The 15,873-nt window shown below is 44.9% G+C and overlaps 1 protein-coding gene across 1 annotated transcript in view; it reads right to left on the minus strand.

Moving 5' to 3' along the window:
- Window positions 1–15,873, minus strand: part of LOC137635233 (ATP-binding cassette sub-family F member 3) — a 46,825-nt gene that overhangs the window by 25,789 nt on the left and 5,163 nt on the right. Inside the window, exons 2-6 of the mRNA XM_068367689.1 lie at window positions 5,031–5,136; window positions 4,456–4,633; window positions 3,484–3,606; window positions 2,645–2,739; window positions 1,254–1,358 (exon numbers count right to left, since the gene is read on the minus strand). Coding sequence (XP_068223790.1) covers window positions 1,254–1,358; window positions 2,645–2,739; window positions 3,484–3,606; window positions 4,456–4,633; window positions 5,031–5,136 — 607 coding nt within the window. The remainder of the gene's footprint in view (window positions 1–1,253; window positions 1,359–2,644; window positions 2,740–3,483; window positions 3,607–4,455; window positions 4,634–5,030; window positions 5,137–15,873) is intronic.

A 15,873-nucleotide genomic window follows, 5' to 3' on the forward strand; every position in this document is an offset into this window, starting at 1 on the left:
TTTAATGAGGTGCATTTGCACTGACTCGCAGCGGTGCCCTTTTAGCTTGGAAAAGTTTCCTGCTCTCTGATTGGTTAGAATTATCTTGTCCAACCAATCAACGATCAGGAAACTTTTCCAAGCTAAAAGGGCACCCCTGCGAGTCGCTGCAAATCTGCCTCTCTAAAAAGAATTGACTATAGAGGGGCACTCAGTCGAGCGCACACCTGCACCATGGCAGCTTATTTCTCGACCTTGACCGTTGAGCTTCACAGGAATTAATTGGTATGGATTTTCATATACTCAAATATGAACCAAGTTTGAAGTCTCTGTGACGACAATGTCCAAACTTATAGCTGATTATTTGAGTGGGACATTTTTCTTGACCATGACCTTCCAAAATTTAATCATTTCCAGCTTTTTACATAACAGTTAATCCCAGCATGTTTCATTACTCTACGATTAAAATTGTAGCCAGGAAGCTGTTCATAAATCAGGGCAAAAACAAAACCTCCTTCCAACTTTGTTGACAGAGGTAAAAATTAATCTAAATTGATCTGCAGTGGTATCTTTTTAAATGTAGCTTGATAATTATGTTTTTGACTGCTGTATGTTTAATAGCTATTGCAATACAGTATTTTGCAAATATTTGTTCTCAAGTTCGATTACCTAGTTTTGGACATCTAACTTCTAATCTTAGCATAAACATTATTAGAGATAAGAACTTACAAATTTTTCTATCTTATATTTGAATATACAGTACATTATCTCTATTCCCTGGAAACACACTTACATATGTTGAATGTTCATATGAGTAAATAATAAAAGAAATAAAAAAAAATGATAATAACTGGAAATAGAATACATCCAATGGTGCTCAAAGGTTAAGACAGTTGGCATTTAATGGTGCTCAAAGGGTTAAAAGTTTATTGTACCCAATATAAAAATTCATGTCTATGAATTTCAGGGTAATTTTCTTAAATCACGCTTTATATACAGTTCATAAATATTTGATATTCAGAAGCGCATACAATCATTCACGACTGATTTGTGGCACCCACACTACAGCAATAATATTTTACATAGGTTTAAATAATTTTTTTTTATTAATTCCTTCAGTAATCACATATACCTTCTGAGAAATGCCTCTTATACAGCTACGTTTATTTATGGATGCTAAGCTCTCAAATTTTTGTTTTGAAGAGACCATTTGACCTGGATTTTTTCAAAACCTAATTGCAAATGCATACAAAATATACAAACTAAATTCTTACCTGGATATCATCCTCAATAACGTTGTTTTGCCTAAACCGTTCCTACCGACCAGCGCATACCGTCTCCCAAAGGCCAAAGATACCGTGGCATTCTGAATAAGAACCCTGAGGAGGAAAAATTCTAATAAACAAAAGTAACAATAACAATATGAAGAACAGACAATGTTTTTAAAATTTCTTTGAGCAAATAAAATTAACTATAGCATTACCCTTAAGTTTCCCTTCCCACTTCATCGTTGTCCAGCGTAATACTGTTTTTCATAAATAATAGGATATTGGTATTATCAGCAACAACACCTATGGTATATATTGATTTTGTATTTAAAAAGATATGAGCAAGGCTTCTTTAATTATTATTATTATTATTACTAGCCAAGCTACAACCCTAGTTGGAAGAGCAAGATGCTATAAGCCCAAGGGCTCCAACAGGGAAAAATAGCCCAGTCTTTAACCAGACCACAGAACTACCATTTCTAAACATCGTCCAGCTAGTAAAATTAGTTGGTTTTTAAATAATTAATTATGTCTTACCTAATATACTTAAATTCCTTAAAAAAAAAATCAATAATTGAATGAACTGAAAACATTAAACATTCTGACAAAACTTCTATTAAGGGTTTGTTTCCAATACAGAACAGTACAATACTTGATGTTTGTTACAGACTGAAAGCTGGATAATTACAAAAAATAATGCTTTATTAAAAAGACATTGAATTTCTGTATATATTCTGCATTTTCTGCATTCTGGTATTGAGTCATGTGGACTATACATCGAATAGCTTTGGGTCAAGCAGGTATGACCGATTCAGGCGGGATAATATTAATTCACTGGGGCATAAATAAACGTGGCTTTAATAAGTTTAATTTATCATTGTCAGATTCACATTTCTTTAAGGTTTATGTTACAAGTTAATTCATAGGGCTTAAACTCGACAATATGAAGACATTTTTCACCAGTTTTAAAGGTCGCTCATGAATGGCAGAGGCAAGGGACAGAGACATTGCCCTATCGAGCAGGACAATGCCCTAGAGACTGATCATAACCAGCACCCAAATCCCCTCTCCACACAAACTAGGACCGAGGAGGGCCTGACGATGGCTGCTAATGACTCAGCAGATAGACCTATAGGCTCCCAACAAACCACCAATAGTTAGCTCACAAGGATGGTGAGATCGCAGCAACCAAAATAACAAAGAGTTTGAGCAGGAATCGAACCCCAGTCTGGCGTTCACCAGTCAGGGACGTTACCAAATTGGCCACCACCACAACCCCAGTGATATAATTATCTCACCCCAACTACAAAACATTTCATAAGCAAATAATTACTCGTTTGAAAATTTTGATAATGATAAAGTAAGATTATAAATTCAAACGTAATTTTTATACATACCTTTCACCAAATGCTACATCAAAACTTTCTATTCTGATGTCTTTTGTGTTGCAGCCACCCTTAGCATCTAATACTCTTTCTTTTTTACTGACAACCTGAAACAAATTAAGTTCAAATGTAATACTGTAATACGATCATAGGAAGCTGAACATTTTGTAGGCCATCACATCTAACTATCTAACTATTTACCAAGGCACTTCCCCCAACTTTGGGGGGTAGCCGATATCAAACAAAGGAACAAAAGGGGGCCTTTCATCTCTCCGCTCTTCCAACCTTGCTCAGGGATTCAGTGGAGTTTGGCTGGTACTGATAGGGTGGCACAGCCCACCCCCTACCCCCATCTCATATTTTATTTAAATATACAAAGCAGGTTTTGCAATAATCAACAAACTACAAAATAACTTTTTTCAAAGCTAAATTACTACCTAAAAGAAATACTACTAGACTGTAAATTCAAAGTCGAACTATGTTATTTGTAACATGGAAGTTGATATACTTCTCACCTAACTCTAGTCATCTGGCCCTTGAACACTCGATGGATATATGATGATGTAATTCTTTATATGGTTACTACTGAAATTATCAAATCACTTCCAGTCCTTCTCATCCCTTAAGATAGGTTTCTCATCCCTTAAGATAGGTTTCTCATCCAATTTATAATAATTTATAATCAATTCCAAATCCTGTCTTTTTGAAGGGTATTTGTAATACAATAGAAAAAGATTTACTGTCTACATTGAATTTTGTTTGTATAACAAAACAATTAGTAAAAAGATACTGCAGTTTCAGGCACTACATGAGAGAGAGAGAAAGAGAGAGAGAGAGAGAGAGAGACTTACTTGGGATGCTGTAGCCATATCTAAGATGATGGCAGGCTGTTCTTTCTTATCTGTGACTGTTCTCTTCTCCTTCTTTTCTTTCAGCTTTGCTTCAGCTTTGTCAAGTTTTCGTTGGTCAACTTTCTGTAAATATCAAGTACCGATTGAATTATTAACTTTAGATATAGAGCAACTAACATACAGTTCATATCGCACATACATCTTAAAAGGAATAAATGTAGAGTTGACGATATTTCTGGTTTAATGCATGACAATCCCACAAGCAAATAGATTTCTTTTTACTACCATCATAATCATAAACTGAGAAATGGTTTACAAAATCAACAAACAACAGTTTTAGACTCGCAGGGTTTTCCAAAAATAAAATAAGTGAAAATAAAGAAAATATAATGAAAGTAGAGAGATTAGTGAAGAGATGAAAAGGAATGAATGAAAAGTAAATGGCATAAAAATAAATGCAGTTAGGGTAAAGGGTCAGGGAGTGTAAAGAAACCTTAGTACGTACTGCAATTCTCAGCTTGCACTGTAACTAAAGGAGTCTGGCCGATGCAATACATAAGAATAGGAACAATTGTATTTTAAAGGTTTACAGGCCACTCATGAATGGCAGAGGAAAGGGACAGTGACATTGCCCTATCAAGCAGGATAATGCCCTAGAGACTGACCATATATACGTATGATCAGCGCCCAAGCACCCTTTCCATCCAAGCTAGGACCAAGGAGGGCTAGGCAATGGCTGCTGATGACTCAGCAGATAAGATTTATAGGGTCTCCCAAACACCCCATCCTTAGCTCAGAGAGGAGCTAACGAGTTTTGAGTGGGACTCGAACCCTAGTCTGGCGATCACCGGACAAGGACGTTACCAACAGGCCACTACAATCCTTTAAAGCATTAAAATAAAATACATTTATCACAAAAAAATACAATACAAAGTACTGGAAATAAAACAATATATACTAAACACAACTCACAAGAGCCTCGTCTCTTTCCTTTGACCAAACGGACTTAATAACTTCTTCCTCTTGTTCCATATTGGCTGCCATCTCTGACAACTGAACAGGGGCATCCAATATTCGATTCCCTGTTGTGGTAGTGCCAGGAGTACCATTTGACAGGGTCAAGTTGGGTACAAACATGTCGCACAGTTTCCTGTAATAGATGCAAACACTTAGCAATTGCTTTAATCAGCAATACTGTACTATATATAAAGTTAGATAAAAATAATAAAATTTTGAGTCTTATTTTAACACTGATATAAAAGAATATTTAAATAATTTAGAAAAAAATTGAAGATACCACTACAAATGTGGTGAAGAATAAATCTACCATTAAAAAAACTTTAAATATATTCTAAACATACCAATTTTTTTTATAAAGGTAAACATTTCTTATTTATCATTTTGTCCTCTGCTATTACCATTTTAAAAACCAACCAAACCAAGGTTGGCGGAAGCGAAAAACAGCCCTGCTTACTTGCATCTCATGCAGAGGGCTTTAGAAGGCAATTTTAAAACTAAAATTCCACACGAATGACTTAATGACTTACCGTATCTCCCCCTCCCTCTCCGCTCCGACTGCATCTTCGAGCAAACTTCCAATGGCTTCATACACATCTTCTCCACTGTGCAGGTCTTCTGAAGAATTCAATACACCTGGAAAAAACAAAACCATATTTGAATTAAAGACAAACACATCAAGATAAATCTAAAACATGCACATGCTAACTATAACAGAAAACCCATCTTTCGTACAATCAATATCACTAAGTTCTTGGTATGAAAATAGCCAGGCCTTCTCCATCATGAGGCTCAAAATTACACAGTATTCTAGAAGTTTTATTCCAGCTGTTACCAAGTTGTGGAATGATCTTCCTAATCGGGTAGTTGAATCAGTAGAACTTCAAAAGTTCAAAGTTGGAGCAAATGTTTTTATGTTGACCAGGCTGACACGAGTCTTTTTATTGTTTATACACGACATATCTTTTTTTAACGTTGTTAATAGTTTATATAGGACATATTTGTTTTGACGCTGTCACTGTTTTTAGAATGATATATTGTTAATTTATTCTCATCACTTATTTATTTCCTTATTTCCTTTCCTCACCGGGCTATTTTCCCGTTGGAGCCATTGGGGTTATATCTTCTTGCTTTTCCAACTAGGGTTGTAGCTTGGCTAGTAATAATAATAATAATGATATTTTTGTTCTTTACTGTCATGAAATTCTGTAGAAAACAAGGGAATAAATGGGTGTTCTTTCTTTATGGTGTGTCGAGTACAGTACAATCAAATTTACTCTGCTATCACTTGATACACTGCTATCGTATACTGTACACTGCCTTCTAAAACTTCATGTAAGATAACCTTCATCAGTTTGAAAGATGTCTGGGGTCATTCAAAGATCATCAAATAATTCCCTCGACCCGTTTCCATGTTTACCTAACAAGAGTAATAATTCTGGTATTTCTGCTCAGTAATGTATCGAACATACTGGATTATACATCATCTATTCTATCATAGGTGGTGATAAAGCCTCTGTCGCTTTATTCTATAATTTTAAAATCAATTTTTTAATCTTCAAATGTTTTTCTTTTACAGTATCTTTCAAGAACAAAACATTTTTTCTGACCATACCTTCACTACATATCACAAATACAGTACTGTACAGTAAAAAAAATATCTCGACCTTGACCTTAACATGTATTAATTAGTGTGGATTTTCATACACTCAAATATGAACCACGTTTGAAGTCTCTGTGACAACGATGTCCAAACTCATGGCTGATTACGTGAATTGGACATTTTGCTTGATACAACGATGTCCAAACTCATGGCTGATTACGTGAATTGGACATTTTGCCTGACCACAACTTTCACCTTTGACCTTGACCTTCCAAAATTTAATCATTTCCAGCTACATTATTTACATAACAGGTAATCCCTGCAAGTTTCAATACTCTACAATTAAAATTGTGGCCAGGAAGCTGTCCACAGGGGCAAAAACATGACCTCATTCCTACTTCGTTGGCGGAGGTAATAAAGATGATTTGTATTTTTTCCTGAATTTACAAGCCTGAGTCCTTTAAAAGAGAAAGCTACTTAGTGCAAGCTCTAAATGGGTATTGAACTCTTTAACAAGATAATTTAGATGCCCAGTGAGGGAGGAACCTTAGTCATCCAACGGACATAGTCTTGCCAATATCACTACTCCCAGAGACTGAGAAGGGGGGTTGAGTGGGGAAAATTTCCTTAAAGAACCCATGTTTGCATAGCTAAGAAAAATGCAAATTACCTTAAAAGGGATTTCAACGAAGGAAAAATCTATTTCTGGGCGAGGGACCTGTGTCGCCCAGTGAAATGCTCCTTAAAGCACCATTTCTAAGGTATAAATATTGCTAAATATACCAGAGAAAAAAGTTGCATGGAATGCCAGGTATATACCCAGCTCGCTCACCCCTAATAGGGTGACGGTATAATAACTGGGGTGTGTTAAAACCACTACCACAGGTCCCTTACCAATTAGTCTTCTCCTCCTTCAACATTCCCCGTTACTACGAGGTGCCAATACAAACATTTGTTCTTTAAAACTGGAAACTCGCTTGTTGGTAAGAGGAAGACCCTGTGAACCAAACTGTTAGTTCTTTCCTACCTGGATAATGTTATCTTTGAAACTTTATACAAGGTCATGGGGAAAACCTAATCTCCCCTTAAGAGGTCAAGACTAACAGAAATGCCATAACCTTGAGGCTTGTGTAAAGAAACAGATTTGGGAAGAGGTAAACAATTGTTCATCCTGCCCCACTCCCTTGTTTGAAAAGGATGAGAGAGCTGCTTATTTCTTAAAACCAGCTTGCCTCTTCCAGAATCAATTTAGAAAGTAGGAGTATTTTTTGGTCGACCTTTTGCCCAACTTTGACATTGACCTTTGACCCAGGATTTTCAAAATTGAATCACTTTCACATCTCAACATAAAAATTAATCCCTAAAAATTTTACTACTCCGAGTAAAACTGTGGCCAGGAAGTTGTTCAAAAAAAAAAAAAAAAAACCTCCTCCCAACTTTGTTGGTGGAGGTAAAAATGACAAATTCGAAGATAATTTGTATTTTTCCTAACCATACAAACCTTAGCTATTTACAAAGGGTTATTACTTTTAGCGTAGCTGAAATGGCGAGCCATTAGAATTTAACGAGGGTGTATTACCCCCGCGCTAGTTAGCGGGGGGGTAGGGGAGTGGTAGCTAGCTACCCCTCCTCCCCCTCACACACAGGTGAATACTCACTTTCACTTAGAGGTAGGACTTGTCTTGGGGGACAGGGCTGGCGGGCAAATATGTGTAAATAGCTAAGGTTTGTATGGTTAGGAAAAATACAAATTATCTTCGAATTTGTCATTTGTTCCGTAACCGAAATACAAACCACGCTATTTACAAAGGGTGACTTATCCCTTAGGAAGGGTGGAAAGTCCCCAGCCATACTGGCTTTGGCTTTACCCGGGGACTCAGAATCCGAGTGAGTCGCACTCGAGAAAAGGAGTCCCTGCACCTCACAAGTTCCTTGCACCGCAAGGAACCATGTGGCCTACGTAAGCTTGTGTGTGAAGGAAGAAGTGTGACCCGTCTTAGGCAGTTGACCTGGAGTTCCAGAAGGAACTCTGGGTTAGGACGTTCCCAATACCACCTCGTCAGGGTATGGGGGACGCGACAGTATTGACTCAATACTCGGAACACAAGGAAGCATGGTTTACCTGCAGAGGTTCGAGGTCAGCTATGCAGAGACCAGGATGCTGCTTCCCCGTAGAGGGGATGATGAAGAAAGAAGTAAGGGCCAGACATACTTCTTTCGTTCATGCAGACTAAAACCTGATAACAATGCCCTCAACCTTCTGCTACCTGTCCAAAAAGGAGCCTGAGGTTAGACCAGCTGTTGTGTAGCCACCACAGAGCGATAGAAAACGTATCGAGACTCCTGTGGGTCACGCCCTGCAGGAAGCGGGCTGCGAAGGTCATCAGACGCTTCCAGACTCCAGCTTGTAGCACCTGCGTCACAGAGTAGTATTACTCGAAGGCGAGGGACGTTGCGATGTATCCAACATCGTGCTGTAGGGCGACGTGACGGGGGAGGGTCTGAAGACAGGTCGAGATGAATGTCCTTGAGTCCGGGCTGAAGAGGTATACTGGTGACTCTCCCCCCATGTCCTCCTTGTGTTCCCAAATCGGCTGCAACTGAGGCCAAACTGCAGCTGTTCCCAGCGCTAACCTCTCGATTCCTGTACTGGCAAGAAAGAGAAGGTCTTGGGACATCAGACACAGAATGGAGACTCAAAATCTTGAATGAATCGGACCGAAGGGTCGGGACCCTCAGATTCTGAGTCTAGCCAACAACTCAGGAGCGAGCCTGAATGTTGCCTTCCCCTCTTCCTTAGAAAGGGGGGGAGTAGTAAGAGACCAAGAAGATTGCTTACACACTGGCCGTGGCCAGAGTGAGCAGAAGACCCAAGGCGGAATACAATCCGAGGCCTGTCGTAAAAGGGTCTTGAGAAGATCTCTTAAAGGACTAAAAGTCCGAGCCATGCTCCAAGTTGGAGGTCTTCCTCCGACTAGGGCAGGGACGATCGTAGCTTCGCATGAGCGAGGATAGATCCAGCGGGCAGGAAAAAGTTATTCCTTTAAGCCTGAAGGTCAGGGAAAGGCTGAGCGACAGGCTTCATTGCCAAGAGCGGAAAGGAGTTTCCTCCCGCCGAAAGGCAATAAGACCGTTATTGCTGGAGAAGAGGCCTCACGGGAAGAGGTATATCTCCCACGGCACCAACCACCTTAGACTCTTCACTTTGCCTGGGAGACCCCTGTGGATGACTATCGCAGATGACGCGACCTCCGTACCGCGACTGTAGCGGGTTGTCTCTTCTAGAGGAGGAAGCGTAGTGTCTCCAGGCATGAAGCCGAAGCGACGCCCCGGTTCGGGAGAGATGTCGCAGTGTGGTTGCTTGAGTAGTCTGCGCCGTGGGAGAAGCTCTCCCGGGAGTTCCGTCAGGGGAAGCAGAGGGTCCAGAAACCGTTCTGCGCATAGTCCCAGTGGAGCTCTCCCATTGAAAGGTTGACAGACAACCTGGTTTTGTTGAGACCCATTGTCCGCAGACAAAAAGGAGGGAAGACGCAGGCGTCGAAGTTGTCCCACCATCACCGGAATGCATCTTGCCAGAGTCTCGGGGTCTGAGACTGGGGGGAAAACTAGCGGAAGCTAGAGGTTCCAAGCTGTCGCGATCAGGTCCCCCAGACCAGCACTTGCTGGTTACCCAAGGTCAAAGACCCCTAGGTACACTCTCTCTATGAGGCTCTGCTCGGATAGTCTGAGAGAAACATTCCCCTGCCTGGAATGAGAGAGCCGATGGTGGAATTGAGAGAATCTCAATCATCCCGGTATCTCTACTGCAAGATGTGAAGGTGTGAAAATGCGTCCCCTGCTGGTTAGCATGAAGTCGACACGCAACGGGGCGACTTGGCAGGAGCGGTAGGATCTGAAGAGGGGCCAGACTAAGGCCCTTAAGCCTGCCTGAATGATGGAGAGGTATCCTTCAGGTCTTGACCATAGGCCTGGACCGGAACATGCCCCCCCCCCTTTCCTTTGACGAGTCCGAGAACCGCATCAAGAATGTGGGGAAAGGACGAGAATATCCACTACCATCAAGAGGCTCCATAGGTCAACACCCATTGCAGGTTTAATAGTTCCGCTGGTCCCATAGGGCCAGGGAGTCCGGTTAAACATTGCCTGAAGCCACCGGAACTTGGATCGCCCCACATGGAACTTATCCTGAGGCGACCGTTCGGACTATAAACGGGTCAATGAGGAAAGAAGAACTAGGAAACGTTCCAAGGTAGGGCTGAAAACTCTGCTTGACTGAGAACAGGTACTGCGACTCTCCTCAGTCTTGCCACAGTCAACCGAAAGGAAGGCTCGGAGGATGTGGTAACAGAATCTGGCGTCCCCAGGTGGTCACCCATCCAAGTACCGACGTTGCTTAACCTCGCTGGACGGACGAGAAGCGGGGTTTCCAACGTGGTAAGGCGGTTGACTCAATATCATGGCCAGATACTCCAGATGTTGAGGCAGAGGAAGAGAAGGCTCCAAGCAAAATACCAGAGCCCACACTCATGGTCAGCATTCGGAAGCTTTTCCCGGCGCTGAAGAAGGTCGAAACCCGAGCCTACCGGAGTTGACCAGCCCTCCAAACAGCAGAGGAGGCGGAAGTCTGCACCTGAGCGGCCAAGAGGAAGGCAGGGGAAACAAACCTGCTATGCCACGGCGGGATAGCCACACTGCATCATAAGCAGGAATACTTGCAGTTTAGGCTGAATTCGACGAGCACCCTGGAAGATGGATGGAATGGAAACTGAAAGTACCCGTCCTTCCGATCCAGGGTTAAAGGAGTCCTGTCGCCTCGTTACCAGTCTGATCGATTCTGCTGGTCTACGCTGGCCGAAGTTTGTTCGACAAACTTGATCAGGGCTGAGAGGTCGACTATGGACATCCCCTCTCAGATCCTTCCTTACAAGAAAGGATCGACTGAGGGGGCCGGGGGTGAAGCCGTCGATGATCCTAAGGAAGACCTTCGCCTAAGGTATGGATCATTCTGCCCAACCGGGCAACTCTGCTGATGCTATGGCATAGAGGTTCAGAGACACTGAATTCGCTGACAGAGACGGCAGGCGCGATATCCTTGGCTACTCACAGAGATTGTGCGGGAATGGGCATCGGGAAGCTGTCATTCGGATGAGTAACCTTAAGCATCCTCCCAGCGAAAAAACCTGCAATCCTAGAGTTCGTGAACTCCTTTTAGGACTATGCCCCCCAGGGGGAGTCTCCCGTGCCATCTGTTCCTGACAGGAGGAAACTGCAATTGGACACCTTGTCCCAGTTGTCGTAGCCGATAACTTAGGCCGACGTGGTTGAAAGAAAAGGGAGCTGGAGCCCTGCAGAGTCTGGAAGAAAGCGCCTTGGAGGAGTGAAACCGGAAGTCGATTTACTCCGCACAGCAGATGTTTAAGTCTCTGTCCTTGGGCAAAGACAAAACTCTTCTCAAGGATGGAAGGGTGTCTGAGGTCGTTGACCTCCACAGATGAGACACCCGAAGGAAGCCTTCAGTCAGTGCGTCCAGATGGTACAACATCGAGCTTGTCCGCAAGTAGATACTTAACGACGAAAGGCCAAGGTGCCTGAGCTCGAGAGGAGGAAAGTACCCTTGATCTTCCTGTAGCTTCCTTGAACCAAACCTCGGGCCGTAACCGAGGAGGGAAAGAACCTGGTAAGCTCCCAGAGGAAGAGGTAAGCAGTCACCCCTTGTCCGATGGAGAAATCTTCAACGGAAAGCCCCCCCCGCCAAAAATCCTTCCAGGGCGGGAGAAGGAGAGAGTACTCGTGCAGGAGAGGGGACCCTCGAGACCGACCTCTTGGGAACCAACTTCGCCCTGGGGGAAGTCACCACGAAGTCCACTCCTCTCTTTCTCTTCAGCGTAGGAGAGACAGCCGCTGGTTTGTTACCCTGGCCGGTGAGTGCTGGTTTCATAACCCTCATTAACGCCCGTGCCAGCGGATCAAACCATGTCTGCTGCTCCAAGGACACAGAGTCCGAAATCCTCGCTAAGGTAAAAGGGATCGGGCGATCCTTTGGAGAGGACACGACGGTTCCTGCCTGAAAAGAAGGTGGGAAGAATGCTGTACTGACCTGTCTTCGTCCTGCACTACCAACCTGTGCTTGGATGGAGGTGATCCCGAGTGCCGCCTAGGAGCACGCGTCCCTGCTGCTACCACCGGCTGTGGAATTCGCCGCGAACTATGGTCGCGCGAGGGCGAACGGTCGCGCGGGCGCACAGGCGAGTGGTCGCGCGGGCGCGCAGGCGAGCGGTCGCGAGGGCGCACAGGCGAGCGATCGTGCGGGCGCGCAGGCGAGCGATCGCGCGGGCGCGCAGGCGAGCGATCGCGCGGGCGCGCAGGCGAGCGATCGCGCGGGCGCGCAGGCGAATGGGCGTGACGGCGAGGGATCGTGCTGCCGCGTAGGTGAAGAAGATCGCTGGCGGTAAGCGATGGCGAGCAGCATGTGTAGGTGAATGATCGCGTGATAGGGTGCGATGGTGATCAGCATCTGCAAGAGGGCGAGCGTTCAGGGTTGTGCGATGAGGAGCAGCATGCGTAAGCGGGCAATCGTGCAGGGTTGTGCGATGGCGAGCAGCATGCGCAGGTGAATGATCGCGTGAAAGGGTGCGATGGTGATCAGCATCTGCAGGAGGGCGATCGTTCAGGGTGGTGCGATGAGGAGCAGCATGCGTAAGCGGGCAATCGTTCAGGGTTGTGCGATGGCGAGCAGCATGCGCAGGTGAATGATCGCGTGAAAGGGTGCGATGGTGATCAGCATCCGCAAGAGGGCGATCGTTCAGGGTTGTGCGATGAGGAGCAGCATGCGTAAGCGGGCAATCGTTCAGGGTTGTGCGATGGCGAGCAGCATGCGCAGGTGAATGATCGCGTGAAAGGGTGCGATGGTGATCAGCATCTGCAGGAGGGCGATCGTTCAGGGTGGTGCGATGAGGAGCAGCATGCGTAAGCGGGCAATCGTTCAGGGTTGTGCGATGGCGAGCAGCATGCGCAGGTAAATGATCGCGTGAAAGGGTGCGATGGTGATCAGCATCCGCATGAGGGCGATCGTTCAGGATTGTGCGATGAGGAGCAGCATGCGTAGTTGAGGGTCGCGCGATGGCGATCAGCATCCGCAGTTGAGGGTCGCGCGATGGCGATCAGCATCCGCAGTTGAGGGTCGCGCGATGGCGATCAGCATCCGCAGTTGAGGGTCGCGCGATGGCGATCAGCATCCGCAGTTGAGGGTCGCGCGATGGCGATCAGCATCCGCAGTTGAGGGTCGCGCGATGGCGATCAGCATCCGCAGTTGAGGGTCGCGCGATGGCGATCAGCATCCGCAGTTGAGCTAGTAGCTGGCGAACCATGTTCCTTCAGAAGTGTTGGAGAACGTTGGCGTGCCAGCTGTAACACACGTGGGTGATCCGGAGATCGCTGGCGAGCTGATGATCGCTGACGAGCTGACGATCGCTGGCGAGCTGATGATCGCTGACGAGCTGATGATCGCTGACGAGCAGAAGGCTACGCGTGGAAGCCTGTGCAAAGAAGAAGAGTCCTTGACCCCGACCTGAACCGAAGTTCTAGATCGCGAGGGCGAACGTGGGCGCACAGGGCACGTAACAGGAACCGCAGGGAAGATCATCTTGAAAGCGCTGACGAACAGGAGAGCGCTGACGAACAGAAGGGCGCGCAGGGAAACCCTGACACGCAAGGGAAGAACCCCTGTGGGGGCAACCCTTTGCCCCGAAGGGATCGTTGTCCGCCGGGAGACTGATGTCCGTCGGAAGACCGCTGTCCGTCGGGAAGACCGTTGTCCGTCGGGAAGACCGTTGCCCGTCGGAAGACGAGATTAGACTGCTGTCCATCTGCACCAAGACGGAAGATCGAGAAAAAGAAGTTGTAGGCTGCAAACGGAGATTCAAAAAGGCGCCTCAAGCACCCTTATAGGGAGATGAGAGGCCCTTACGACGAGGCGGACGGAGGGCCTTACGGCGAGGGAGGCCAACAGCAACAGCAACAGAAGAAACCTCCGAAGAGGAGTCTCTATGAGTGTACTCTCTCGCGAACGAAAGAGAAACACTTCGTGGAAGAGACTGGTCAGCCAGTGACCTAAAAGGGGGAATCCTCCGAAGAGGAGCTCCTGCAGTTGCCCAGCCCCTTGAGCGAAACTGCAGGTGCGACCGCTCAGCACCAAGAGCATAGTCGCACGAAAAAAAGGCAAGAGAAGAACCCCCCAAAAGAGGAAAAGCTCAAGCCTGGACAGGAAAAAAACTTCCCTCGGAAGGAAAGTTATCCGCCCAAGGAGGCAAGCCTCCTGACTGTTCTAAAATGAACTGGAGAGCTGTCCGTCGACACGGGAGTACTACCAGTAGAAGGAGACACGCCCCTGACGACAATACAAGGGGGGAGGCAGCAACAGCCGAATCCCCAGGACTCAACCAGACAGCTCACACCGTTGCTATATTACAGAAACGAACTAGATCGGTAACTGTAAAAAAATAAAACAAATAATATTAGTACACATTCATTCCCCCGGGAAGGCTCCGAAGAGGAATCCCGAGGAAAAGGAACAAGAATTACACAACAGGCACGTGCCCTCACAACCACTTACACTCGCGGAAGGAGAGCTGTAACCAAAACAGAATTATAACAATTATAATTATGTAACTATGTAATTATGTAATTTAAAAATGAATGAACACTAAAGAAAAAACGAAAACCCCGAAAGGAATCGTTCTACAAGCTGAAAAATTAACAACTACAATTAGATTCATAAACTAATTGAGACAAAATGTACGGCGTAGCAACCCCACCCACACGGGAAGGAAGCTACAAGGGCGTAGTAAAACATAGTAAAAGGGTGAACGACCTCAAGAGAGAGAGAGAGAGAAAGACCGAAGTCAAACTCGATCGCAACCCATAAAATTAGGCCGTGGTGGCCTAACTGCCGAGGCCTCCACGTAGATATCGTACACTACACACACACATCTGAAAAGGAAACTTACTTATTTCTATACTCAAATATATATACAAACATGAAAACATGTTTACATATATATTGAGTAAAAGAAAAGTAAGCGATTAAGTAAAGACAAAACAGACAATGGCTGCCAAGCGAGGACCAAGACAGAGACGTCTGTCACAGTCCGAGCCAAAAGTGAAAGTGGGTATTCACCTGTGTGTGAGGGGGAGGAGGGGTAGCTAGCTACCACTCCCCTACCCCCCCGCTAACTAGCGCGGGGGTAATACACCCTCGTTAAATTCTAATGGCTCGCCATTTCAGCTACGCTAAAAGTAATAACCCTTTGTAAATAGCGTGGTTTGTATTTCGGTTACGGAACAAATGGAAAATTTTGCAAAGCTTAGAGCAACAATCACCCAACCGACCAGTTAACAGTCTGACTGCTGCAACCCCAAGGAGGGGGGAAAAACAATACGTCGGAGAACCAGTCATTCTACTGTTCATCCTGAGCTTCTGTTGAATCAGTGCCTTGATAAGATGCTGATGTCCCAAAAGCAAGCTGGGAAAACTGCTGATGTCCCAAAAGCAAGCTGGGAAAACTCCCAACCTTTTGAGAAGCCATAGCAAAAAATAAAGTCCAAGAATTTGTAGCCAACATCCCATAGATGAAAGAACATGAAGATGATCTAATGTCTCCAGACACTTGTCTTCATCACATCAAAAATTCCAGAAAGATATCAATGATTTGATGACCAGTCAATCCATTTCTTAAGGTGTTATTTAACTAGAGTTGTATGCTAGAAACAAG

This window comes from Palaemon carinicauda, unplaced genomic scaffold (assembly GCF_036898095.1).
Source record: "Palaemon carinicauda isolate YSFRI2023 unplaced genomic scaffold, ASM3689809v2 scaffold105, whole genome shotgun sequence".
Classification (NCBI taxonomy): domain Eukaryota; kingdom Metazoa; phylum Arthropoda; class Malacostraca; order Decapoda; family Palaemonidae; genus Palaemon; species Palaemon carinicauda.